This window comes from Caretta caretta, chromosome 4, assembly GCF_965140235.1.
Source record: "Caretta caretta isolate rCarCar2 chromosome 4, rCarCar1.hap1, whole genome shotgun sequence".
In the NCBI taxonomy this organism is placed as follows: Eukaryota; Metazoa; Chordata; order Testudines; family Cheloniidae; genus Caretta; species Caretta caretta.
Window position 1 is genome coordinate 12,861,834 of NC_134209.1, and position 23,659 is coordinate 12,885,492.

At 43.1% G+C, this 23,659-nt stretch overlaps 1 protein-coding gene across 1 annotated transcript; it reads left to right on the forward strand.

Annotated features, from left to right (window-relative positions):
- The first annotated feature begins 2,642 nt into the window (after window positions 1-2,642).
- SARAF (store-operated calcium entry associated regulatory factor) lies at window positions 2,643-23,444 on the forward strand. Its single transcript, XM_048846969.2, has 6 exons — window positions 2,643-2,803; window positions 7,497-7,672; window positions 9,652-10,057; window positions 12,854-12,962; window positions 16,521-16,648; window positions 19,966-23,444. Exons 1-6 carry the CDS (start codon window positions 2,701-2,703, stop codon window positions 19,989-19,991), a joined length of 948 nt encoding a protein of 315 aa, XP_048702926.2. The 5' UTR covers window positions 2,643-2,700; the 3' UTR covers window positions 19,992-23,444.
- The last annotated feature ends 215 nt before the right edge of the window (window positions 23,445-23,659 follow it).

Consider the following 23,659-nt stretch of genomic DNA (forward strand, 5'->3'; position numbering starts at 1 on the left):
GGTAAGAACTGCGCAGCCGCCAACGCAGGAGCTCGGCCCCCCCGTCTTGTGACTGGGGCGGCTGTGAAGCCCTGCGCGAGGGGCCTGTCGGGGAAGGGAGGTGGCTGCTTAAAGGGCCAGTATCGCAGCGGGGAATCCTTACAGGGCCAGGGACAACATGTTACTCAGCCTCCCTAGACCAGCAAAATGAAGCGCCCAAGTCACACCCCTTCCCGCCTGGCCCAAGACCGCTCCCTGTTGGGCGCAGATGCCAGCTGTGCCTCAGTTCTTACCTCAGAAATGTTGCAACCCCCCTGATATTATCATTAGTCGCACAACGTGTGGTGCTTTCCTTAAAGCCCCAGCTCCTGGAGCCCTGTGATTATGGGAGACTCTCCTCTGTAAAACAAGTTCGTTTCTAGCCCTTGTGGTTGGCTGACACCGTGAGCCAGTCAGAACAGGATGCTGAAAACAAATCAAAACATCCCCACTGTTGTTATTTTGTTATTTTTCAGACAAATTTCATTTGGGTCTGAGTCATGATTTTTGAATGCTTGAGGTGGCAATTCTGCAGCTGACAGAGTGCCTGCTCCTCCCTCCAGCGTGAACAATTTTAGATGTTGCTGGATGTGTAAGGTAATTGCCCATCCCTTTCAAAGGAGCCACACAAAATATGTAATTGCACACTGAATGCAGAGCAAAAGAACTTGGAAGGAACAGCTGGTACAAAGCAAAAAAGGCCCTCCATGACCAACATGCTTTTTGAACATGTGTATATTCCAAATCTGTGTCTAGCTCAAGTCCTCAATAAGCAAAACCAATTTACTACGTTTTGCCAAAAACATTTAAGGCTCAGTCCTTCAAGAGGAGGATTGGGTATGGTCTACATTTAAGTTTAATGCAGCAGTTCTCAACTGGGGGTCCAGAGCCCCATGGAGGGCTGCAAGCAGGTTTCAGTGGGTCTGGCAAGCAGGGCTGGCATTGGACTCTATGGGGCCCAGCGCAGAAAGCCCAAACCTGAGCCCCGCCATGGGGAGATGAAGCCAAAGCCTGAGCAACTTAGCTTTACAGGGTACCCTGTGGTGTGGGGCCGTGGTCAATTGCCCTGCTTGGCTGCTTGCTGCCCCCTAATGCCAGCCTGGACTTTTCTATGCAGAAAAACTGTTTTTGTGGCACAGGTGGGCCAGGGAGTTTTTATAGCATGCTGGGGGGAGAAGGGGGCTCAGAAAGAAAAAGGTGGAGAACCTCTGGCTTACTGCATTAGGCACTATATGACGCACAGAAAGTCTACAATATTGAAAAAGTTTATTAACACAAATGAGAGCTATAGTGCATAAATTGGGTCTATAGATTCAGTTGTTAAGACCAGAAGGGATTAAACTGACCTCTTATCTAGTGAATAACACAAGCCACAAAATTTTAACTAATGTGTCCTTTAGCAAGCCCAATAACTTTTGATTGAACAAGAGCATCACTCTTTAGGTATGTCTAGGCTCCAAACAAAGCGTGTTCTTAACTCAGGATCGCTAAATTGGGTTAAATCAGCAGAGAAGACTCAACTATTCGGAATTTAACTTGGGTTAGCAGCTCATGTTCAACCCAGGCTGTGTGGCAGGTTTGGCCTTGGGTGCTAGCCCTTGTCTTCCTGCTGTTGTAAGTAACCCAGATTTTAACCCACACCGTGTAACCAGCTGAGACTGTGACTAAGCCAAGACTCCACTTAGGAGGCCTGGCTGAAAAGACACAGCCTGGGCTCTGGGCACTGCAGCCCTTACATTAAAACATATGCCCAGGAGGAAGCATGTGTTTTGACCAGCAGGGCTGGAATTAGAGGCCTGTGTGCTGTGGAGGGGCCCCCTGGTCTGAGGGGGCCCCAGGAGCTGTGGGGATTCGCTCAACCCCAGGAAAGGTGCCCTCCATGGGGTGTAATAACCTTCCACTCCTTCAGCCCCACCTGCACCCAACGTTGCTCTTTGCTAACAAAACAACCTGAGGACACAAAATCGCCTCCAGGCACCCTTAACTCTGCCTGTGCCATCCTGCAGCTCCAGCACTGCAGCAGGGCAGAGGCCCAGCCTGGGAGGCACTGGGGTGGTGCTGAACAGCGAGGGAATATGGGAAACAGCTGCAGTACAGAAATCACATGTGCACCTATTAGACATTGCTAAGGCTGAGAGTCTTTCATGGAGGTCACGGATTCCGTGGCTTCCCGGGACTGCCAGGACTTCTGCAGCAGCCGCTGCAGCTGAGCCCAGACGCTGTGGCCAGCTGCACCAGCCCCTGCTGCCCTGGAGCAGCAGCATCTGCTGGAGCCCCCCCGCACCCCCAAGAGCGCCTAAGTTTTAGTTGGCGTATATCGGACAAGTCATGGACAGGTCGGAGCAGTGACTTTTTGTTTATCGCTATGACCCGTTGGAGACTTTCACTAAAAATACCCCTGACTAAATGGCAGCCTTAAACTTTGCCCAGCGGCCCCCCCGGCAGGCTCAGAGCCTCCTCTCCGCCCCTGGGCTCTGCCGGCAGAGGGGAGGCATCAGCACGGGGGCGGAGCGAGGATTGCCCGGACTCCGCCCATATTCTGCGCCGTGGGCAGAACGCAGCAGGGTGCGCGAGCAAGTCAACCGCTCAACAATCACTAGCCAATTAGAGGGCGCGGCTTGCAGGCGCGTGCGCAGTAACGCGAGCTGTCGGGGCCGGGTGACAGCGGGCTGTAGCCGCTGGATGCGCCCTGGCATCGTCATGGCGGCCGGCGGGCGGGTCCTGCTCATATCCCTGCTGCTGCTCCTGAGCGGGCCGGGGCTTGCGCGGGGCTGGGACCAGCCGGGTAAGGACGCGACCCCTCCCCGCGGGGGGCGCGGGAGCCGGGCTGCGTGGGTCTCTCCTGGGCCTTGGCGGGTGGCCGGTCCGCCTGCCCCGGTCTCAGCGCCCCGAGAGGGCGTGAGCCCTCCGTGCCCACGCCCAGCCCTCCTGCGGGCCGAGCCACCGCACGAGCCCTTGTTAGCCTGGGAGAGCAGAGGGCACGCGGGGTTGGGAGCCCGCCGCTAAGCAGGCGCAGGCCCCGCAGGGTACCAGAGCCGGCAGAAGCAGGTGCTCAGTGCAGGGAAAAACAGGCCAGACCTGGGGAAAACCATCTCCTCCTGGCATGCTCCCGCGTAGTCAGGTAGGTTTACCAAGCCCCCTCAAATTCCCAGCTCTTTATACCCCTCAACAAACCAGTGATGTCATTGCCAGGTACTGGCCCCAGCTAAAAACACTGGGACACTGTCACCCTTAGTTCTAGTCTCAATCCAGATGAGTTTTACAACCTCCTTTCTCCCCAAGGCCTTTCCTCCCCTCCTTCCTGTTGATCAACAGGTTTTCCATTCCACCTGTGTTCACATGGGCTTCACTTTTAAGATAACGCTGGTGGGGTGGGAAGGTTTATGTTTGCTCCTTTTAAGACATGTTTTAGAGTGGTTGCCATGTTAGTCTGTATCAGCAAAAACAACAAGGAATCCTTGTAGCACCTTAGAGAAATTAAACAACAAATTTATTTGGGCATAAGCTTTTGTGGGCTAAAACCCACTTCATCAGGTGCTTGGAGTGGAACATACAGTAGGGAGGTATAAATACATAGCATATGAAAAGATGGGAGTTGCCTTACCAAGTGGGGGATTCAGTGCTAATGAGCCAATTCAGTTAAGGTGGAAGTGGGCTATTCTCAGCAGTGGACAAGAAGGGGTGGAAATCACTTTTGTAGTGCTAATGAGGCCAATGTAAATGTAAACAAGGGGGCCCATTTCAAACAGTTAACAAGAAGGTGAGTATCAGCAGGGGGAAGTTAGTTTTTGTAGTGACGCATCCACTCCCAGTCTTTATTCAGGCCTAATTTGATGGTGTCCAGTTTGCAAATTAATTCCAGTTCTGCAGTTCATAGAATCATAGAATATCAGGGTTGGAAGGGACCTCAGGAGGTCATCTAGTCCAACCCCCTGCTCAAAGCAGGACCAATCCCCAATTTTTTTTTTTGCCCCAGATCCCTAAATGGCCCCCTCAAGGATTGAACTCACAACCCTGGATTTAGCAGGCCAATGCTCAAACCACTGAACTATCCCTCCCCCGCAACAGTTTCTTGTTGGAGTCTGTTTTTGAAGATTTTTTGTTGAAGAATGGCCACTTTTAAGTCTGTTATTGAGTATCCAGGGAGATTGAAGTGTTCTCCTACTGGTTTTTGAATGTTATAATTCCTGATGTCAGATCTGTGTCCATTTATTCTTTCTGACTGTCCGGCCAATGTACATGGCAGAGGGGCGTTGCTGGCACATGATGGCCTATATCACATTGGCAGATGTGCAGGTGAATGAGCCCTGGTGGTGTGGCTGGTGTGGTTTAAAACCATCTCCAGTCACCTCTATTAGTCACAGGCCTTCTTTTTATAAACTTCCCCTCACCCAGCGGTTCTCAAGCTATGGCCCACAGGCCGCTTGCAGCCCGATCAGCACAGAGCTGCGGCCCATGTGACAGCCTCAAGGCCATACAGGTAGTATTGAATGTGGCCCCCGTAACACATTGTGGCCCACAATGGTAAATAGGTTGAGAATCACTGCCCTAATCTCATTAGACAGAATACTGGGCTAGATGGACCACTGGACTGACCCATTCAAAAGCACAAGAACAAATCGGCACAGACACACCCCTGGAACCCCGACCTGGGGTATTCTATCGGCTACCCGAGATCCATAAACCTCGAAATCCTGGACGCCCCATCATCTCAGGCATTGGCATCCTGACAGCAGGATTGTCTGGCTATGTAGACTCCCTCCTCAGGCCCTACGCTACCAGCACTCCCAGCTATCTTTGAGACACCACTGACTTCCTGAGGAAACTACAAGCCATCGGTGATCTTCCTGAAAACACCATCCTGGCCACTATGGATGTAGAAGCCCTCTACACCAACATTCCACACAAAGATGGACTACAAGCCATCAGGAACAGTATCCCCGGTAATGTCACGGCAAACCTGGTGGCTGAACTTCGTGACTTTGTCCTCACCCGTAACTATTTCACATTTGGAGAGAATGTATACCTACAAATCAGCGGCACTGCTATGGGTACCCGCATGGCTCCACAGTATGCCAACATTTTTATGGCTGACTTAGAACAATGCTTCCTCACCTCTCGTCCCCTAATGCCCCTAGTCTACTTGCGCTATATTGATGACATCTTCATCATCATCATCTGGACCCATGGAAAAGAAGCCCTTGAGGAATTCCACCATGATTTCAACAATTTCCATCCCACCATCAACCTCAGCCTGGACCAGTCCACACAAGAGATCCACTTCCTGGACACTACAGTGCTAATAAGCGATGGTCACATAAACACCACCCTATACCGGAAACTTACTGACCGCTATTCCCACCTACATGCCTCCAGCTTTCACCCAGACCACACCACACAATCCATTGTCTACAGCCAAGCTCTAAGATACAACCGCATTTGCTCCAACCCCTCAGACAGAGACAAACACCTACAAGATCTCTATCAAGCATTCTTACAACTACAATACCCACCTGCTGAAGTGAAGAAACAGATTGACAGAGCCAGAAGAGTACCCAGAAGTTACCTACTACAGGACAGGCCCAACAAAGAAAATAACAGAACGCCACTAGCCATCACCTTCAGCCCCCAACTAAAACCTCTGCAACACATCATCAAGGATCTACAACCTATCCTGAAGGACGACCCATCGCTCTCACAGACCTTGGGAGACAGGCCAGTCCTTGCCTACAGACAGCCCCACAACCTGAAGCAAATACTCACCAGCGACCGCACACCACACCACAGAACCACTAACCCAGGAACCTATCCTTGCAACAAAGCCCGTTGCCAACTGTGTCCACATATCTATTCAGGGGACACCATCATAGGGCCTAATCACATCAGCCACGCTATCAGCGCTCATTCACCTGCACATCTACCAATGTGCTATATGCCATCATGTGCCAGCAATGCCCCTCTGCCATGTACATTGGTCAAACTGGACAGTCTCTACGTAAAAGAATAAATGGACACAAATCAGATGTCAAGAATTATAACATTCATAAACCAGTTGGAGAACACTTCAATCTCTCTGGTCACTCGATCTCTGACCTAAAAGTCGCAATATTACAACAAAAAGACTTCAGAAACAGACTCCAAGGAGAGACTGCTGAATTGGAATTGATTTGCAAACTGGATACAATTAACTCAGGCTTGAATAGAGACTGGGAGTGCATGAGTCATTACACAAAGTAAAACTATTTCCCGATGTTTATTCTCTCTCCCCCCCCCCCCCCCCCACTGTTCCTCAGACGTTTTTATTAACTGCTGGAAATGGCCCACCTTGATTATCACTACAAAAGGTTTTCTTCTCCCTCCCCCGCACACTCCCCTGCTCTCCTGCTGGTAATAGCTCATCTTAAGTGATCACTCTCCTTACAGTAAGAAAAGGAGTACTTGTGGCACCTTAAAGACTAACCAATTTATTGAGCATAAGCTTTCGTGAGCTACAGCTCACTTCATCGGAAGCTTATGCTCAAATAAATTGGTTAGTCTCTAAGGTGCCACAAGTACTCCTTTTCTTTTTGGACTGACCCAGGATGGCTGTTCTTGTGTATGCATTATTTAGGGTCTGTCTTCAAGTCTCTAAGAGGATTTTACTGTTTTGTTTGATTTCATTTTTTGTCCCCTTGAAAAACTGTGATTGTGAGCGTTTGTTTGCTTGTTTGACCTGCATGGTTCATGTATTGTGGTAAATTTCTAGAAGGTGTAAGATACTTGGTGATCCTCATTAGTAGGTGATAGTATGCTTAGTCATCATGATACAGCAAGCATTTAATTTTTGTGTTATTTGGGGATTCTTGACTTGGGGATTGTTCCTGTAGAGTTGGTATGTATAAATTGAAGAGAGCAAGTCTGAAATTAAACTGTTTTACTCGTCTTTCTTTCTTGACGTCTTCAGTTTGTATATTGCTGTCTTGAATTTGAGGGACTGGGACATGGATTGACTAAAGTCATAGGTTTTTCCTCCACTTCCATTTTGTACTAATTTCAGGTTCAGTCATGAGAGTTTTTATGGAGTCTATGAAGCAGACTATTTTTTTCTCTTTTTTTTAAACAAATTTGTTCATGAGCATCTCTATGGTAAATACACAATCAGGGATTTGCTTTTCACAGAGAAACTATTGCATTGTAACCAAAGGTTCTTGCATAAGCCTGTATGTTTTTGGTGAGGTGCCAGCTGGGCTGTGACATACACAGTAACATCTCTTTGAAAGGAGTAGAACAGAGCTGGGTCCTATTAGCAGGGCCTGTCAGTGTCATAGACTTTCAACCACAATCACATTGTTGCTGGGAGTCTCAAGTGGTTTTTAAAGTGCTCCCTGTTCTGAAAGCACCGTGGCAGGCTGCTTGTGTTAACTATCACATTTACTCTTGTTCTGAAACAAATTCTTCATGCATGCTAGTTCTGTTAATTTGTGTACTTCCTGTTTCAGGGAGGGTTTTGTTGCGGGAGATCCAAACTCTCACTCTCTACAGAGATGGATATACTACTTCTCGGCGGACATCTCCGGTCCCCCAGCTACAATGTACTGGAGGCACAGCTGGATGTGCATACGTCCCCGCGATTGTTCAGTGTTATAACAAAGGATGGGATGGCTTTGACATACAGGTAGCTTCACTTCAAAGTGCTTGTAAATGAAATGCTAAATATTAAATAAGAATCTCTTTGCACCGACTGAATGAAATTTTCAGCAACCATAAACTAAAAAGAATCACAAGAACATTTCTAAATTATAGTGCAGATTATTCCTTTAATGACTGAGTTTGAGACCCCTGTTTTAAACATTTTACCTTAGGGCCAGTGGCAGTCCTCAAATCATTCCAGCGGCTAATAATGTCAGAGAAAATAAAACATTTATATTTTATTTTTTATTTTGAATTTTGTAGAAATAATAAAACTATCATACAACTTTATACAATTCTTCGCCTGCCAGAGAGTTTTTAGTGTTTCCCAGACACCTGGCAACACTTCAGTTCTGTCAGGTTGTTGATATTACGCCTCAGTGACTGAAACCTTCAGGATTACAATAAGGTGTGCATCAGATAGTTGTGTTGGGTATATTGACTTGTTTATATTCATTGTGGGGGGAGGGGAAGTGACAGTGCCTGACTCTGCCCAGTGATTAGTGACGGTATCTCTGTCCCTCTCCCCCAGCCAGTGGGAGCTGCGGGGGGCAGCGCCTGCAGTAGAGAGAGCCAGCTGCATGGGTCTCTCTTCCACAGCCGCAGTGGGGAGGTTCTCGGGCTGCAGACGCCTGTGGACCGGGACTTTGAGGCCCCTGGTTTAAAAGCATAGTTTTAAAGGGACATTGTCTGTTAGTTTACACCCCAAACTTAAATTTTGTTTTAAAGAACACTGTCCAGTCAAATTTGAGCCAAATGTTGGGTTTCTTAAAATACACTTCCTAAAATCAAAGACCAATACAAAAGTCTCCATATTACCCATCTCTTTCTTTAGTGTAAAAATAAGATCTTGTCTACATGAGAAAGTTGCAGCAGTTTAACTTAATTATTTTTAAACTGAGTTAGTTAAAATAGTGCAAGACCATTTATGGACACCCTTATTTTGGCTTTGCTAAAACAATTTGCCAATCAATTTATGCTAAACCTGAAACAAGGCATTCTGTAACCAAACACAGAGGTTTGTACCATCTTAGCTAAACTGATTTTTAAAACCAATTTAAGGTAAACTGCTGCAACTTTCCCTTGTAGACAGGCTCTGACTTTCAGATATTTCTACGATCTTTAAACCACATTTTTGCTTGAAATTTTAATATGTTATCCAATTGTCGAAAGTTTGGGTAATAGCAAAATAGGTTTCTGCGGAAGAAAAGCTGAAATGGGAGTCTTGGCAATAGAAACACTGAAAGATCTTGGTATTACTTTGTAAATTCGGTCGAACATGGATTTATAATTGCACGTGTCATTCTGAATTGTTTCTTCAGGAATTAACTATTTAAATCTTGCTAAAACTATATGTGCCCTATGGCTAAGGCCATTTTTTTGTTTGATGAGATAGGCACTTCTTTAGGAGTTGCATTTATGACTTTCTTTACAGAATGCTTTCATTACATCATTGTTTCTGATCCAGCAATTTAATCTATGTGGGCAACCCTTCTGTCTCACTTACGTCAATGGAGCGCCACCTGGATACAACAGTCTGTTGACATGGATCAGATTGCAGGACTGGAGCCTTGATTAGTATTTCATTGTAACTACCACCCAGCTTTCTTGTGGGGGACACTTATCTAAAACATTTTAAAGGCTATTGCTTTTTTTATTACATGATACTCTGCAGTATTCTATAAAGATGAATGCTTAGAAAAACCTGACGTGAACTACTGAACCTTTGTCTTTTAAAGTTACAATTGCTTTACTTTTTGAATGTTCCGTTTCTCTAAGTTAAAGGTTCATGAATCTTGATAGCTAACTTAAAATACAAATGTCCAGAAGCTCTCCTAATTACTGTTTTTAAATGATTTGATTAATTATTACTATATTTCACTACATATATAGGAAAGTAAACAAAAGTCTACTCTCACCAACCAGGAAATGGTTACTACTTTGAATTTTGTTTACTAATTTCAGTGGGAGTGTAAGGCAGACTTGGACAACTCCTATCGCTTTGGAAGAATCGAAGTGAGCTGTGAAGGCTATGATTATCCAGATGACCCTTACATCTTAAGGGGATCTTGTGGTTTGCAGTACGGGTTAGAGTTAACCGAGGAAGGCCAAAGAAAAGCTCAGAACTTTGGTGGAAGCTTTAGCTCCAGCTATTACCAGTCAAGTAAAGTGAATTCTCAGGATTCCTCTGATTCTGCTGCTGGAGTGATTGTCATAATAGTACTTCTGCTCCTTGCTTATGGATGTTACAAGTTATTCCTCAGTAATCAGCTGCCTCAACAGGATTTCTCTAACGGTGATGGATACTCTAGGACATCTTGGCAGAATAGTCAGACACCACCTCCTCCTGGTTTTAAATCCAGCTTCACAGGTATGGTTCTAAGCTTGTTGTAGTGTTAGAAATAAAAAGCAATGTGGTATTGCTCTGGCTTCAGCAAATGTGGGCGGAAATAGTTTAAAAAACAAAAAAAAGTCTTCATGCATTGCTGAGTGTGAATGTCAGTTATGGGGCCACAAAAACAACAAGGAGCCCAGTAGCACCTTAAAGACTAACAGATTTATTTGGGCTTTAAGGTGCCACTGGACTCCTTGTTGTTTTTGTGGATACAGACTAACATGGCTACCCCCTGATACTTGACACCAGTTATGGGGCCCACAGTCATGATTTCATTATTAAAGTTGCAACTAGCTTTCTACTATACTCTTTAGAGGAGACTTTCAAAGGCACAAATGGATGTTAGGTGCCCAACTCCCACTGACCCTCAAAGAGAATTGGATGCCTGGCTGCCCTTTGTCTTTGAAACTCTCGCGTTATTTTTAACAAACTTAACTTTTTTCAAAGCAGTCCTTTTAGTATGAAACTTCATATTTATTTGGTCAGAGTAGGAGAATGGGGTTGGTCACAACTTGAAAGGAATCAAACATTTTGAGTAAAATTATTTTTTATGTGGGATGCCATTGTGCTAGGTGTTTAAATACAGAAAAAAGATAGTCCACTGCTCCAAAGTTTATAAACTTAAATATAAGGAAAGAGACACCAGATGGATACAGACAGACCCACAGGGGAACACAAGGAAACAATGCGATAACATTGGACAACATGATAGGCAGTGGTCTCAGCACATCAGCAGCCCAGCCATTGTCAAGTTTTTTGAAGGCTTCATGGCAAAGGGGGGTTTTGAGGAGGGAGTTGAAGGTGGATAATGAGTTACGGTAGAACCTCAGAGTTACAAACACCAGAATTATGAACTGACCAGTCAACCACACACCTCATTTGGAACCGGAAGTACAGAGTCGGGCAGCAGCAGAGACCTAAAAAAAAAAAGGCAAATACAGTAGAGTGTTAAATGTAAACTACTTTTTTTTTTTTTTAAAAAAGGGAAAGAAGCATTGTTTTTCTGCATAGTAAAATTTCAAAGCTGTATTAAGTCAATGTTCAGTTGTAAACTTTTGAAAGAACAGCCATAACATTTTTGTTCAGAGTTAGAAACAACCTCCATTTCTGAGGTGTTCATAATTCAGAGGTTGCACTGTAGTTGTGCGGATGTTTACAGGGAGTGCCTCCCAAGTGTGTGGAGAAAGCAATACAGTGCTTGTTTGAAAATCTAAGTAGTGGGCAACGGAGGCCGGCATCATTGGCTAATCGGAAGTGGGAGTCAACCTTTCAATACTGAATGAGAAGTAGGGTAAGGATAAATCAAGTGGAACCTTGAAAATTTAATGCTGTGAAATAGTGTGGTGGTGAGCGCTTTTATATGTATGTTAATGGAACTTGTGCTCTTAAATTCCATAAGAGCTTTTTGCAAAATCTGTTCCCATTTGCTTATTCTGGAATTTCTAAACCATGTGTCTGTGCCGTGTGCCCATTAGTACCCTGGTGAGTTCCTACTGCACACCAATGGCTATTGTTATCATTATTATGTATTTGTATTGTGAAGCACCTACAAAATCCAGCCGTGACCAGGACCCTACTGTGCTAGGTGTTGTCAAGCACAGAGCAAAAAGTCATTTTCTTCTTCCATCCTATTCCTTATCATCCAGGTTTAGCTAAGGTCCCTGTCCTTGCCAGGGCCAACAGATTTCAGACATGTTAGGAAATTTTCCCTGTTGTAAAAATTTTTCTTTAACTCTTATCTCAAATACTTTATTGATTTCCCCCCCCCCCCGCCCCCCCGGACTACTATGTCATAACATGCCTGTGAAGTTTCTGGCAGATTGGTTTAGATTGGAGTTCAGGGGGAGTTTAGACTGCCTTCTCTGATTACTTCCCTTTTTATTGTTTATTTTTAGTGATTATGAATATGTTTATCTCTGGAGTTAGTTTAGAGTGCAGTTCTACTCTAAAAAGTGACTGTAAATGACATAGTGAAATTCCACGTTGCCTCTGATTCCAGGTTAAAAGGCTTCTGCTAACAATTAAAAATATGCCTTTTTCTAACTGATGATTCTGCATGTTCAACCAGAGATTTAAGTCGAGCTGGGTTTCCCCTGACTCATGCATCACCAATAATGAAGATTTTGCAATCTGATCTTGGTTAACAGTTCTGTTAACATGCACTTGAGACAGAACTACCAGGAGAAAAATGTGGTATTGTTGTTTTAGTCATTAGATTGAGAACATACTACTCAACATACGCAGTTACTCAAAATGGCAGCAAATCTGTTGAGTGAGAAGACTGGGAGGCAGTGTGGCCTAATATATAAGGCACTGAGCAAGGTTTTGTTCCCAGCTTTGCCACTGACCTGCTATGTGATCTTGAACATGTTGCTTCACCCTTGTTTCACCTTCCATACTTTATCTGTCTTGCCAGTTTAGAGTATAAGTTCTTTGGGGCAGGGACTATCTCTTAATGTGTTCTTGTGCAATGTCTAGTAACAAAGAGACCCTGATCTTGGATGGAGGCACTAAGCATTACTGTAATACAATTATTAAACAGAAGGTGCCATTTTTTAATGTAATCACTTTCCAGAGCAGAACCGCTCCCTGAAGCTCTTCAAATGGGGATTGAGCCACTGAAGGATTAAAGTCCATTGAAGTCAGTCTCACAGTTAGTTCTTTGTTCAAATAATTCTTTTGTATGACTCTAAGGATGGCATGATGGTAAATTTGCCATTGACTCAAAGTTGATGATTTTTTTTTTGTTTTTCATTTGCAATTTGAATTAAGGAGCTGGTGGTTTTGGTGGCGGTTCCAGTTCTGAGGCCAGTTCAGGACCAGGGTTTTGGACTGGACTTGGAACAGGAGGCCTACTAGGATACTTGGCTGGTAGTCAAAGGTAAGCACTACGCTCGCTCTCTCCTTCCCTGTTCCCAGTAGTCTGTCCTCCTCGTGGTGTACGCTTTATCTAGCTACAAAATATTCACATTGCTTCTGGATTTGAGCTTGCAGCATCCTGCATCATCCAAGCTGCAAAATTCTGCCACGGTAGCAGTTCCCAGTTGGAAGCTGAAGCTTCAGCAGATGGGGCATTTTAAAAGGGTTCTTTAATACTGGTTTTGTTTCAGGTAACCACCTACCACTGTAGCTTGTTTCGATGAACTGCAAATTAAAAAAATTGTATAAACAAGTTGTATGGAATATCTCCAATGTCATAGCTAAGAGCATTAAGAATAGAAGTAATTGTAAATTAGTAGGGCTGTTGATTAATTGCTGTTAACTCATGCGATTAACTCAAATTAATCGCAGTTTTAATTGCACTGTTAAACAATAGAATATCAATTGAAATTTATTAAATATTTTTGATGTTTTTCTACATTTTCAAATGTATTTATTTCAATTACAGCACAGAATACAAACCGTAGAGTGCTCACTTTATATTATTTTTTATTAAATATTCGCACTGTAAAATAATAGTATTTTTCAATTCACTTCAGAAGTACTGTAATGTGATCTCTTAATCATGAGAGTGCAACTTACAAATGTAGATTTTTTTTTTTGTTACATAACTGCACTCAAAACAATATTAAAACTTGAGAGGCTATAAGTCCACTCAGTCCTACTTCTTGTTCACCCAATCACTCAGACAAACAAGTTTGTTTACATTTACAGGAGATAATGCTGCCCGCTTATTTACAGTGTCACCTGAAAGTGGGAACAGGCATTCGCATGGCACTTTTGTAGCTGGCATTGCAAGGTATTTACGTGCCAGATATGCTAAACATGCATATGCCCCTTCATGCTTCAGCCACCATTCCAGAGGACATGCTTCCATGCTGATGACACTTGTTAAAAATATAATGCATTAATTAAATTTGACTGAACTCCTTGGGGCAGAATTGTCTCTCTCCGGCTCGTTTTAATCATAGAATCCTATAATATCAGGGTTGGAAGGGACCTCAGGAGGTCATCTAATCCAACCCCCTGCTCAAAACATGCATCGATCCGCACTGCTTTGGATAGTTATCAAGCAAAATCCATCATCAGCATGGACGCATTTCCCCTGGAATGGTGGTAAAATCATGAAGGGACACGAATCTTTAGTGCATCTTGCACATAAATATCTTGTGATGCCAGCTACAACAGTGCCTTGCGAACACCTGTTCTCACTTTCAGGAGACATTTGTAAACAGGGAGCAGGAGCATTATCTCCTGAAAATGTAAACATACTTGTTTGAGCGATTGGCTAAACAAGAAGTAGGACTGAGTGGACGTATAGGCTCTGAAGTTTTACATTGTTTTATTTTTGAATGCGGGGTTTTTGGACCCAATTCTACATTTAAGTTCAACTTTCACGATAAAGAGATTTCACTACAGTACTTGTATTAGGTGAATTGAAAAATACTATTTCTTTTGGTTTTTACAGTGCAAATATTTGTAATCAAAAATAAAGTATTCTGTGTTGTAATTGAAATCAATTTATTTGAAAATGTAAAAAACATCCAAAATCTTTAAATAAATAGTATTCTATTGTTTAACAGCGCAATTAATTGCATGATCGCAATTAATTTTTTTAATCACATGACAGCCCTATAAATTAGCCTTTATTCTTAATTTTATCTCCCCTGAAGTCACTTTGGGCTGGTTCCTGCTCTGCTGTGACATCCAGGATGCACCATTCTGAGACATTATGGGAAGCCAAATTCCAAGGGGTTCCAGTACATGGACTAGTCTCTCTATCTCGTATCCCATGAATAGAAATCCAAGTGGCATGATTCTACAAAGGACTTTTACTTAAATATTACTTTGTACAAAGTAACAGGCAAAAATCTGTTTTACAATAATAAAGTAATTTAAAGAGCTGAGCCCTCATCTGCCATTCACATTTGAAATGTTTATTTAAAAATCAAAACATTTTTGTAAACTCTTCCAAACAGCCTAGTAGGATTAGCAACAGTTACCATTTTAGTGGGATTTTATAGGTCTTCAGGGACTCTGCAGAGCTCAAACTGATCTTGCACGGGAGTGTTTTGTTTATCAAGTGACTGGGCTACCTACAGATATGCCAACTCACCATTTATTGGAATATAGTAATATATGGGGCTGTGTGTATTTACCTACTCTTTAAGGAACAAAAATTGGGATACAAACTGATAAAAACTTCATGACTCTAATACGAAACATGCTGGAATGCACTGAAGTTTCAATCTACTTTGAAAAGTGATTGGGAGGGAGCTGGAGGAGACAAACTGGCAGCTCTGCAGAAAAAACAAGTTTGGGAGCAGAGACCAATTCTGATGTACAAGGAGCAATAGAATACAGCTGACACTCTTAGCTCTGAAGGGCTAATAGAAGTAAAAGCAGCAAAGCTAGCAGACATGACTGAATACACACAGGATGAAGATTTCTTCAGCAGGAAGAAACAGAAATGTTTACAGTGTCACTCTTCAGAGGAGAATGGCTTGTTGAAGTAACTGAAGTCACCCCTTTAGGGCTCCTAGGATGTTTTAAATATCTGCTTGCCTTTTTTTTTTTTTTTTTAAGCTTTAAACTGGTCTAAACACCAGGAAATTTGTATATAGAAAAGATGTGCTTTTTGACTTCAGTCAGAGCTCTTGGGTGCTCAGAATGCTGGAAATTTGAGTCACTTATTTAGTGGCCTAAATAAGTATTTAAGAGCCTAACTTTAGCTTCCTGTCTTACAACAGATTTTAAGCCAACATTTTCAAACTTGTGAAAACACATACCACTGTCCCCAAGTACCATAGTAGCTTTGTTCCATTAAAAAACTCTTCTTTCCCCATGTTCTGACAAGAATAAGAAGAAATTGTGATCCAAACTTAGAGTGAAGGAGCAGACGTTAGATTTTCAAAAAGTCGGAATCTCCTGTCTCTAGAAGTTGAGAATAAACTGAAGTGCGATGAGTCAAAGATCATGAATTTTACTCCGTCTCTCTCTTCACACCTGTATTGCAGTTGCTCATATCTTCTCTAGTAAAATGTCCTAGAGATACTTGAAAGTACTCTTTTTTTTTTTTTGTTAACATTACATGAATGTAATAGAAGAACAAAGGAATTGCCAGACTGGATCAAAAATCTAGTCCAGTTTCTGACAATACTCAGCATCAGATTCTTAGGAAGGTGCAAGAAACCTCGTAATCCCTAGGAATTAGATACTGGTTAAATCCTGAAGCATGCGGTTTAATATCTCTTCCAAAACTTGTTAGCATTAAGTATGATAGCTCTGAAAAACCTTGTTGTTCATGTATATATCCAATTCCTCTTTGCATCTTGCTACGTTTTAGGCCTAAAAATAAGTAAAATGTGTGCAATTGTATTTTTCTACTCAAATCTGCCTTTTTAAAAAAGATGCTTTGCTTTGGATGCTAATACCTTCTTAAATAGTGACCTTTCTTTAATTAAAAAAAAAATCCTTAAACCCATGTTTCTTTTCTCAGGGCACAACCACGTTCCTCATATTTTCCGTATGCCAATCCATACGCTGGTCCCACTGCTTCTCCTCCTCCCGGCGGAAATTCAGGTGGCTCTACGGGGCCTCATACCTCAGGGACAAGAACTGCTTCTGGTAAGGCAAAAACTGTTTTATCTTCCTGTGGCTCCTCAAGAGATTTTGGGGCTGATCCAAAGCACATTGAAATGAATAAACAGACTACCATGGATTTTAGTGGGCTTTGGATCCACTCCTCCTGGGCAAAATAAAACCTAACATATTGCTGAGATGTTCTCCATAAAGTTCCTTGAATGTGTGTGAACTTCCTACTGTACATAGCTTCTTTCCCAAAGTATTATTCGTTAAATAACCGAAATGCCAAATTAGAGAGACAAGGTGGGAGAGGTAATATCTTTTCCTGAGACTGACACATCTACATGCATGAAGTGCCAAATGACCTTCCAAGACTGCCACCTCCAGCTCTTTAATGACCATGTTCAGGAATTCAAACTTTGTATGTAGAATCATAGAAGTGCTGGGCTGGAAGGGATCTCAAGAAGTCACCTAGTCCATCCTGCCCACACTGAGGCAAGATTAGTATTCCTAGAACATCTGACAGGTATTTGTCCAACCTGTTCCTATAAACCTCCAATGACTGGGATCCTACAACCTCCCTTGGAAGCCTATTTCAGTGCTTAACTATCCTTGTAGTCAGAAAGTTTTTCCTAATATCTAACATGAATCTACCTTGCTGCAAACCAAACTAAGTACTTCTTGGTGGACATGGAGAACAATTAATCCCCATCATCCTTATAACAATCTATTACATATATGAAGGCTTTATTGTGTCCCCCCTCAGCCTTCTCTAGACTACAGTAGTTGACTTGATTAAATCATAGAATCATAGAATATCAGGGTTGGAAGGGACCTCAGGAGGTCATCTAGTCCAACCCCCTGCTCAAAGCAGGACCAACCCCCAATTATATCATCCCAGCCAGGGCTTTCTCAAGCCAGACCTTAAAAACTTCTATGGAAAGAGATTCCACCCCTCCCTTGGTAACACATTCCAGTGTTTCGCTACCTTCCTAGTGAAAAAGTTTTTCCTAATATCCAACCTAAATCTCCCCCACTGCAACTTGAGACCATTACTCTTTGTTCTGTCATCTGCTACCGCTGAGAACAGTCTAGAGCCATCCTCTTTGGAACCCCCTTTCAGGTAGTTGAAAGCAGCTATCAAATCCCCCCTCATTCTTCTCTTCGGTGGACTAAACATCCCCAGTTCCCTCAGCCTCTCCTCATAAGTCATGTGTTCCAGTCCCCTAATCATTTTTGTTGTCCTCCGCTGGACTCTTTCCAATTTTTCCACATCCTTCTTGTAGTGTGGGGCCCAAAACTGGACACAATACTCCAGATGAGGGTTCACCAGTGTCGAATAGAGGGGAACGATCACGTCCCTCGATCTGCTGGCAATGCCCCCTGCTTATACAGCCCAAAATGCCATTGGCCTTCTTGGCAACAAGGGCACACTGTTGACTCATGTCCAGCTTCTCGTCCACTATAACTTTTCTGCAGAACTGCTGCCGAGCCATTCGGTCCCTAGTCTGTAGCGATGCATTGGATTCTTCCGTCCTAAGTGCAGGACTCTGCACTTGTCCTTGTTGAACCTCATCAGATTTTGGCCCAATCATCTAATTTGTCTAGGGCCCTCTGTATCCTATCCCTACCCTCCAGTGTATCTACCACTCCTCCCAGTTTAGTGTCACCTGCAAACTTGCTTAGGGTGCAATCCATGCCATTCTCCAGATCATCAGTCCTGGGATGCTGAACTGAATGCCATCACTGGCAGAATCATTCTCCTTCAAATCCTTTGTGGTGTAAAGGAAATGGGGGTAAAGAAGGCAGCCTAGGGCCTGCAATACCTAAATAGCCAGTGGTTTGCAGATGTTTAGAAAGAAGCGGGGCCATCGCTCCTTGCACAGCAAGCAATTCTCTCCCACACGCACATGCATTAGCATGGGAACGGCCACCCGGAACAGACAATAATTCACCCAGACCAGTATCCTGTTCATCCCAAGGACTAATGGCACCATCAGAGGGAGGCTAAAAACCCTGTAATATACATAGTTATGTGATGTGATATACTATGAAGTAAAGTTTCCTGTTCAGCTTATGCCCTGAAAGAGAAAAATGGATAGCTCTTGTATTTTTGTCCTTGTAAGTCCAATTCAGAAGGCTCTCTGTATTCATATAAACATCTAATCTCTTTCTTTTCATGTACTAAGCTATTTGCCTCAGTAACATGCACCAATGAGTTCCACGGATTCATCGTCTGTTGATTAAACGAACCACCAACTACCCTATATCTCACAAATCCCCATGGCTAATGCCAGATGCTCAAAACCATATGAAAAAGTGGAGTTCTCAGCTTGCCAATGCCAGAGTCAGATATAGCCCTGACAGTTCTGAGATACCCAGGATTAAAACGGTCCCTAGCCCCAGATGTCACACTGCTATTTTGTAACTGCTCCAGGTCTTAAAATAGCACACCCTGGCCCTCCTACGAGAATAACTGTCTGTCTGTCTCTGGAGATCTATAACTGGTCTTTCATTTCAGTGGCCACTGTGAAGGCTGAAGGCATCCATGAAGTATGGGTAACATCATATATACGGTCTAGCATATATTTTAGGTGGATGCCTGACAGCATTTGGACAACTTGTAGCCAGCTCATCCCTAGTTTCTCTGCTTACCTGCCAAAGGTTACATTAGACTCGGTACCTTTTCCCTTTCCAAATGAGACTAGAAACATGTCCAGAGTCTGACACAAGGGTTGCTGTGAAGAGAAGGCGTGTGTGTGTGTGTGTGTATGTGTATTTATTACACACACACACACACACCCGCCATGGAAAGGAGCAGGAACATGGCAGAACATCTTTTTGGTAAGTTTCTACTGAAGCAGGCCTGAGTCACACAGCTCAGACCTGGATCTGAGCCTGCCCAGTGTCCAACGGGTGTTTGGATGGGAGCCAGTCTCTATTCCTTAGTCTACCTGCTAAGCCGAGGAAAACTGATCATCGGTTTAGTAATTTTTAACTTGTTCAAATTGTTGTACAGTTTGTGTTGCATGGGGTCTATATGTATTACTGCCACAGGCTACGCCTACGCTGCCCTGCAGTTAGAGCTATAAGCGCACACTGGCAAGCTGCTCTGTAACTCCGCCACGTGGCTGCTGTGGGGCATGAACCAAAAGGTACTCAGTTCCCACCAATGAAGTCCCCTTTGACCAAATAAGTTAATGTGAGCTAGGTTCCTTCCAGCTCACGCCCGCAGCATCCACACAGGGGACTTACAGTGCAGCACGCCAGTGCAATCTGCAATTCACACCCCCACAGCACGCCATGTGGGGCCACAGAGACAAGCCCTTAGATCTCATGATTGTCTTTTTCCTTTGCAGGCTTTGGAGGCACAAAAAGGAGATGATGATCTTAGTTCCCTGGCACAGTTGCAGTTAAATACAGTTAAATATGTTAAATACAGTTAAATATGGAGCTTCAGTTTTAAAAACTATTGAAATCCTTCTTCATAGAACATATGGGCTGGGTGTTGAGTTAGAAATATCTCCATAGCTTAGAGTTTATTTTAATAAGATGCTCCTTGGATTTGGATGTTGTAGATGTGCTTTGGAGATCCATTTTGAAAAAAAAATGGAGATAAGATCAGTGAGCAGATACTGCTCTTGGTGGAGAGAACAGTTTTTTTTGTTTGGTTGGTTGTGGTTTGTTTGTTTGTTTGTTTTTGTTTTTGTTTTTTTTAATGTGTTCAGACTAAAGTCTATATGACTGCGTGGGAGAGGAATGAATGAATAAATATATGCAATAACCTTTTCATAGCCCTAACAGAGAGGTTGGATACTATCCTCTTGTTTAGAGATTTAGCAGGTATCAAAACATATTCTATTTTCCTATAATAAAAACACAAAGGGATATCTTTCCAATCTTTAGTATTTTAGTGATCTGGCAATGGTACCTGTTCCAGTCTTCCAAAATAACTAGCTTAACTATGCCCTAGGAGCCAGTTCTTTTCAACCAGGGTTTCTCAGTGTTTGTGCTTCAGCATCTGCAAGCCAATGTTAGACAATTCCATGGGATGCTAGCAAACTTGGTAATAAACGTTCCAGCTCATCTTCTCAGAAGATATTATTGAAATCAGTGGAAGAGAAAGGAGCCTAAATATCTTTGAGGATCTGGACCTCAGTGCATAATGAAGCCTGGCATGTAAGGAATTGTTCACCTCAGTGCTGTTTTCTGAAGATCCATTTGGGCTCTCTTTCACTTATAGAATTGATGTGTGTTACAGTAACAGTGAATTCAGTTAATCGTATATGCAGGCATTGTCCATAATTGTAGGAGTGCAAAAAAAAATAGTGTTCTTATGTTCAGGACTCTTTCTGCCTTTGTCCCACATGTAATGGGGATCTTGGCATCAACGTTGAGGCCTGAAGGTTGCATATTTGAACGCTTACTTGCTTTATGATTCATCCTTGAAATGACATGACTTATGTGCATTATTAGGTATTTTGTTTTTTAAGTATATATCCACAGGTTCATCTAACACTGGGTGTCTTAGCCTAGATAAGGAGCTACTGGCCATTGCCTTTAATTCCAAATCTTGTCAGAGCAGATTGATGTGGTGGTAAATGCTTATGGCCACAGCTGTCTTATCTATAGTAGGGCTCCAGATGTTTCAACCATGGCTGTTAGCTATGGTGGAAAGTTCTTAGCAGAAAAATCCTTGGTGCAGACAAAGCTTATGCCTCAGCCACCATCCTTCCTTTAGGGAGAACTGGCCAGGATTCAACTGGTTGGGAGTGACCACTATAATTTGACAAAGAGCATTGCTGCCCCTATTCAAAAACTAAAATGTCGTCCTCCAAAGCACAGCAGACCTTGAGACTGAGCCCAGAACGTGAATCAGGTCTCCTAGGATATGTCTACATCGAGGCTTGGTGGTGTGATTCAAAGCACAAGTACCTACTTGCTTGAGCCAAATTAGTGAGAGGTCTAGCACACTAAAAATAGCAGTGTGGATGCTACAGCGCAGGTGGTAGCTCAGGCTCAGACCCAGGGGTCAGGGGGGCTTGGACTAGAGCAACCAGCCAATGCTCTAATAGCCATATAGATATTTTTTAGTGCACCAGCTTGAGCGCTAAAATCACACCTTCAAACTGCAGTTTAGACATACCCCTACAGAGCTGTGTCTGAGCTGGTTTTGCAGATTTTGTTTTTAAAAATGTTGTAGCCTTTTTCTGTAGCATGGACTCTGTGGCCCTTCGGCATTGCTTTCTGATGCTATTTTGGAACCACCAATGATGGGCCCTGTGGGAGCTTCCCCTAGCCTCCTCACATCATGGGTTGGATCTGGGAAGGGAAGAGAAGCTACTTTAAAAAGCAAAGAAGTAGGATCCTCTAAGGACCCCTGGAAGAATGAAGAGAATAATATGACACTGAGGCCAGATATACACTAGAAACTCTTGATGGTATAGTAATGGCAGTTCGAATGGTAATTTTTTTTAGTGACATTTCTATACCAGCAAAAGCCCTAGTGTAGACATGGCCTCAGGGCTACTAAGCGCAAAAAGAAAAATATAACCACAACTATTATTAAGCGCAAATGCAATTGTTTAAGACTATTTTGCCTGAGTTTGGGGCTTGTTTCATGCAAGAAGACTAAATTTATAAGAATCCTATTAACCAAGAAACTATTCAGAATGTGGAACTGACACTAAAAGATAGAACATTACTACAAAACATTACTACTTCACCATCTGAGAGATCTGGATCTGCTTTCGGCTGGACTAGTGGGGACCAAGACTACTGCAGGAACATCACATTCAGGCTTTGGCTTGTTCATTACTGATCCTGACAGCCAAAGAAGGAACACTGTTTAAAAAAAAAAAAAAAAAAAACTCTTAACTGTCTGGGTGTGAGACACTCACCTGTATACAGCCAGAAAGACATAACTGATCTGGCCGGGTGGGCAGGTACAGGTATGGGAGTTTTGCTGTTTAGAGCTACCCGAGGACCACATGGTTGCTGAGGGAGAGGAATTGAGCAGGTTCATTTTCTCTCTGTCTAGAGAACAGAATAAACTTTAAAATAGGGAGAGAGAATTAGTCTTACTGTTGTCTTGCTAGAATGCCTGTGTAATTATCTTAGCTCTAAGGTAGTGTGAGGAGTAGTAAATGGTAGCAAGGGTTGATAGCTTTTTTTGGTGGGGCTTTTGGTTTTGTTGGCCAAGTAGAGTGAAGTAGCTTATTTTTACTTCACCTTCTTGATATTTTTTTAATCTGTATATCATGCCATTTAATTTGTAATTATTTTCTCATTAAAATGTAATGTATAGTTTAGCTCTTTTAGCACTTTGTTTCCTTGCTATGCAAGATAAATATTCATTATCATAGAACTGTCTGGGAGGAGTTTGAATTCTGTGCCTGGCTTAGAAATACATAATGTTGTATATAACATGCTTCAGATAATGCTTTGATTTGTATTTTGAATATTTCTTGTGTATTTGTTCTGATGTGTAACCTTGATGACCCTGATGTTTCTACAGCCCTACCAACCTATCCATTGACTTATTTTTATTAAATCAACAAAGGGGCAGGGCAAAAGCAAACAATTACTGGGGGGATGTACTGTTTCAAAACCAAGTACGTACACTGTATCTAAACCCTAGATCAGTGGTTCTCAAACGATTTTTTTCGTGGACCACTTGAAAATCGCTGAGGGTCTTGGCAGACTACTTAATGATCTTTCCAAATGTTTTGTACCATTAGCTAGCTATTGTAAAGCGCTTTGGATAAAAGCGCTATATAAAAAAAACTTAATTAACTTTTTTTGTTCTGCAAATAAAAGCACACAACTCATATTTTAATATCAGTAGTCTTACCTTTCTAATGCGATGGATGTGCCCTCTCTCCCCTGCAACGGCAGCCCCCAAGCTGGGGCTGGGAAGGCGGGGGGGTCTCTCCCACACTGCAGCAGCCCCCGAGCTGGGGCTTGGAAGAAGCTGGGGGGTCTCTCCCCCGCCACAGAGCTGAGGCTGGGAAGGAGGGCCATCTCTCCCTGGCAGCCGCAGCCCTGGAGTTG

Excerpts from the sequence above, each read along its gene's own strand:
- SARAF (XM_048846969.2), top strand. The coding sequence starts at position 2,701 with ATGCGCCCTGGCATCGTCATGGCGGCCGGCGGGCGGGTCCTGCTCATA. Across the intron at positions 7,673-9,651 it reads GGGATGGCTTTGACATACAG|TGGGAGTGTAAGGCAGACTT; the intron begins GTAGCTTCACTT and ends TACTAATTTCAG. Across the intron at positions 10,058-12,853 it reads TTTTAAATCCAGCTTCACAG|GAGCTGGTGGTTTTGGTGGC; the intron begins GTATGGTTCTAA and ends ATTTGAATTAAG.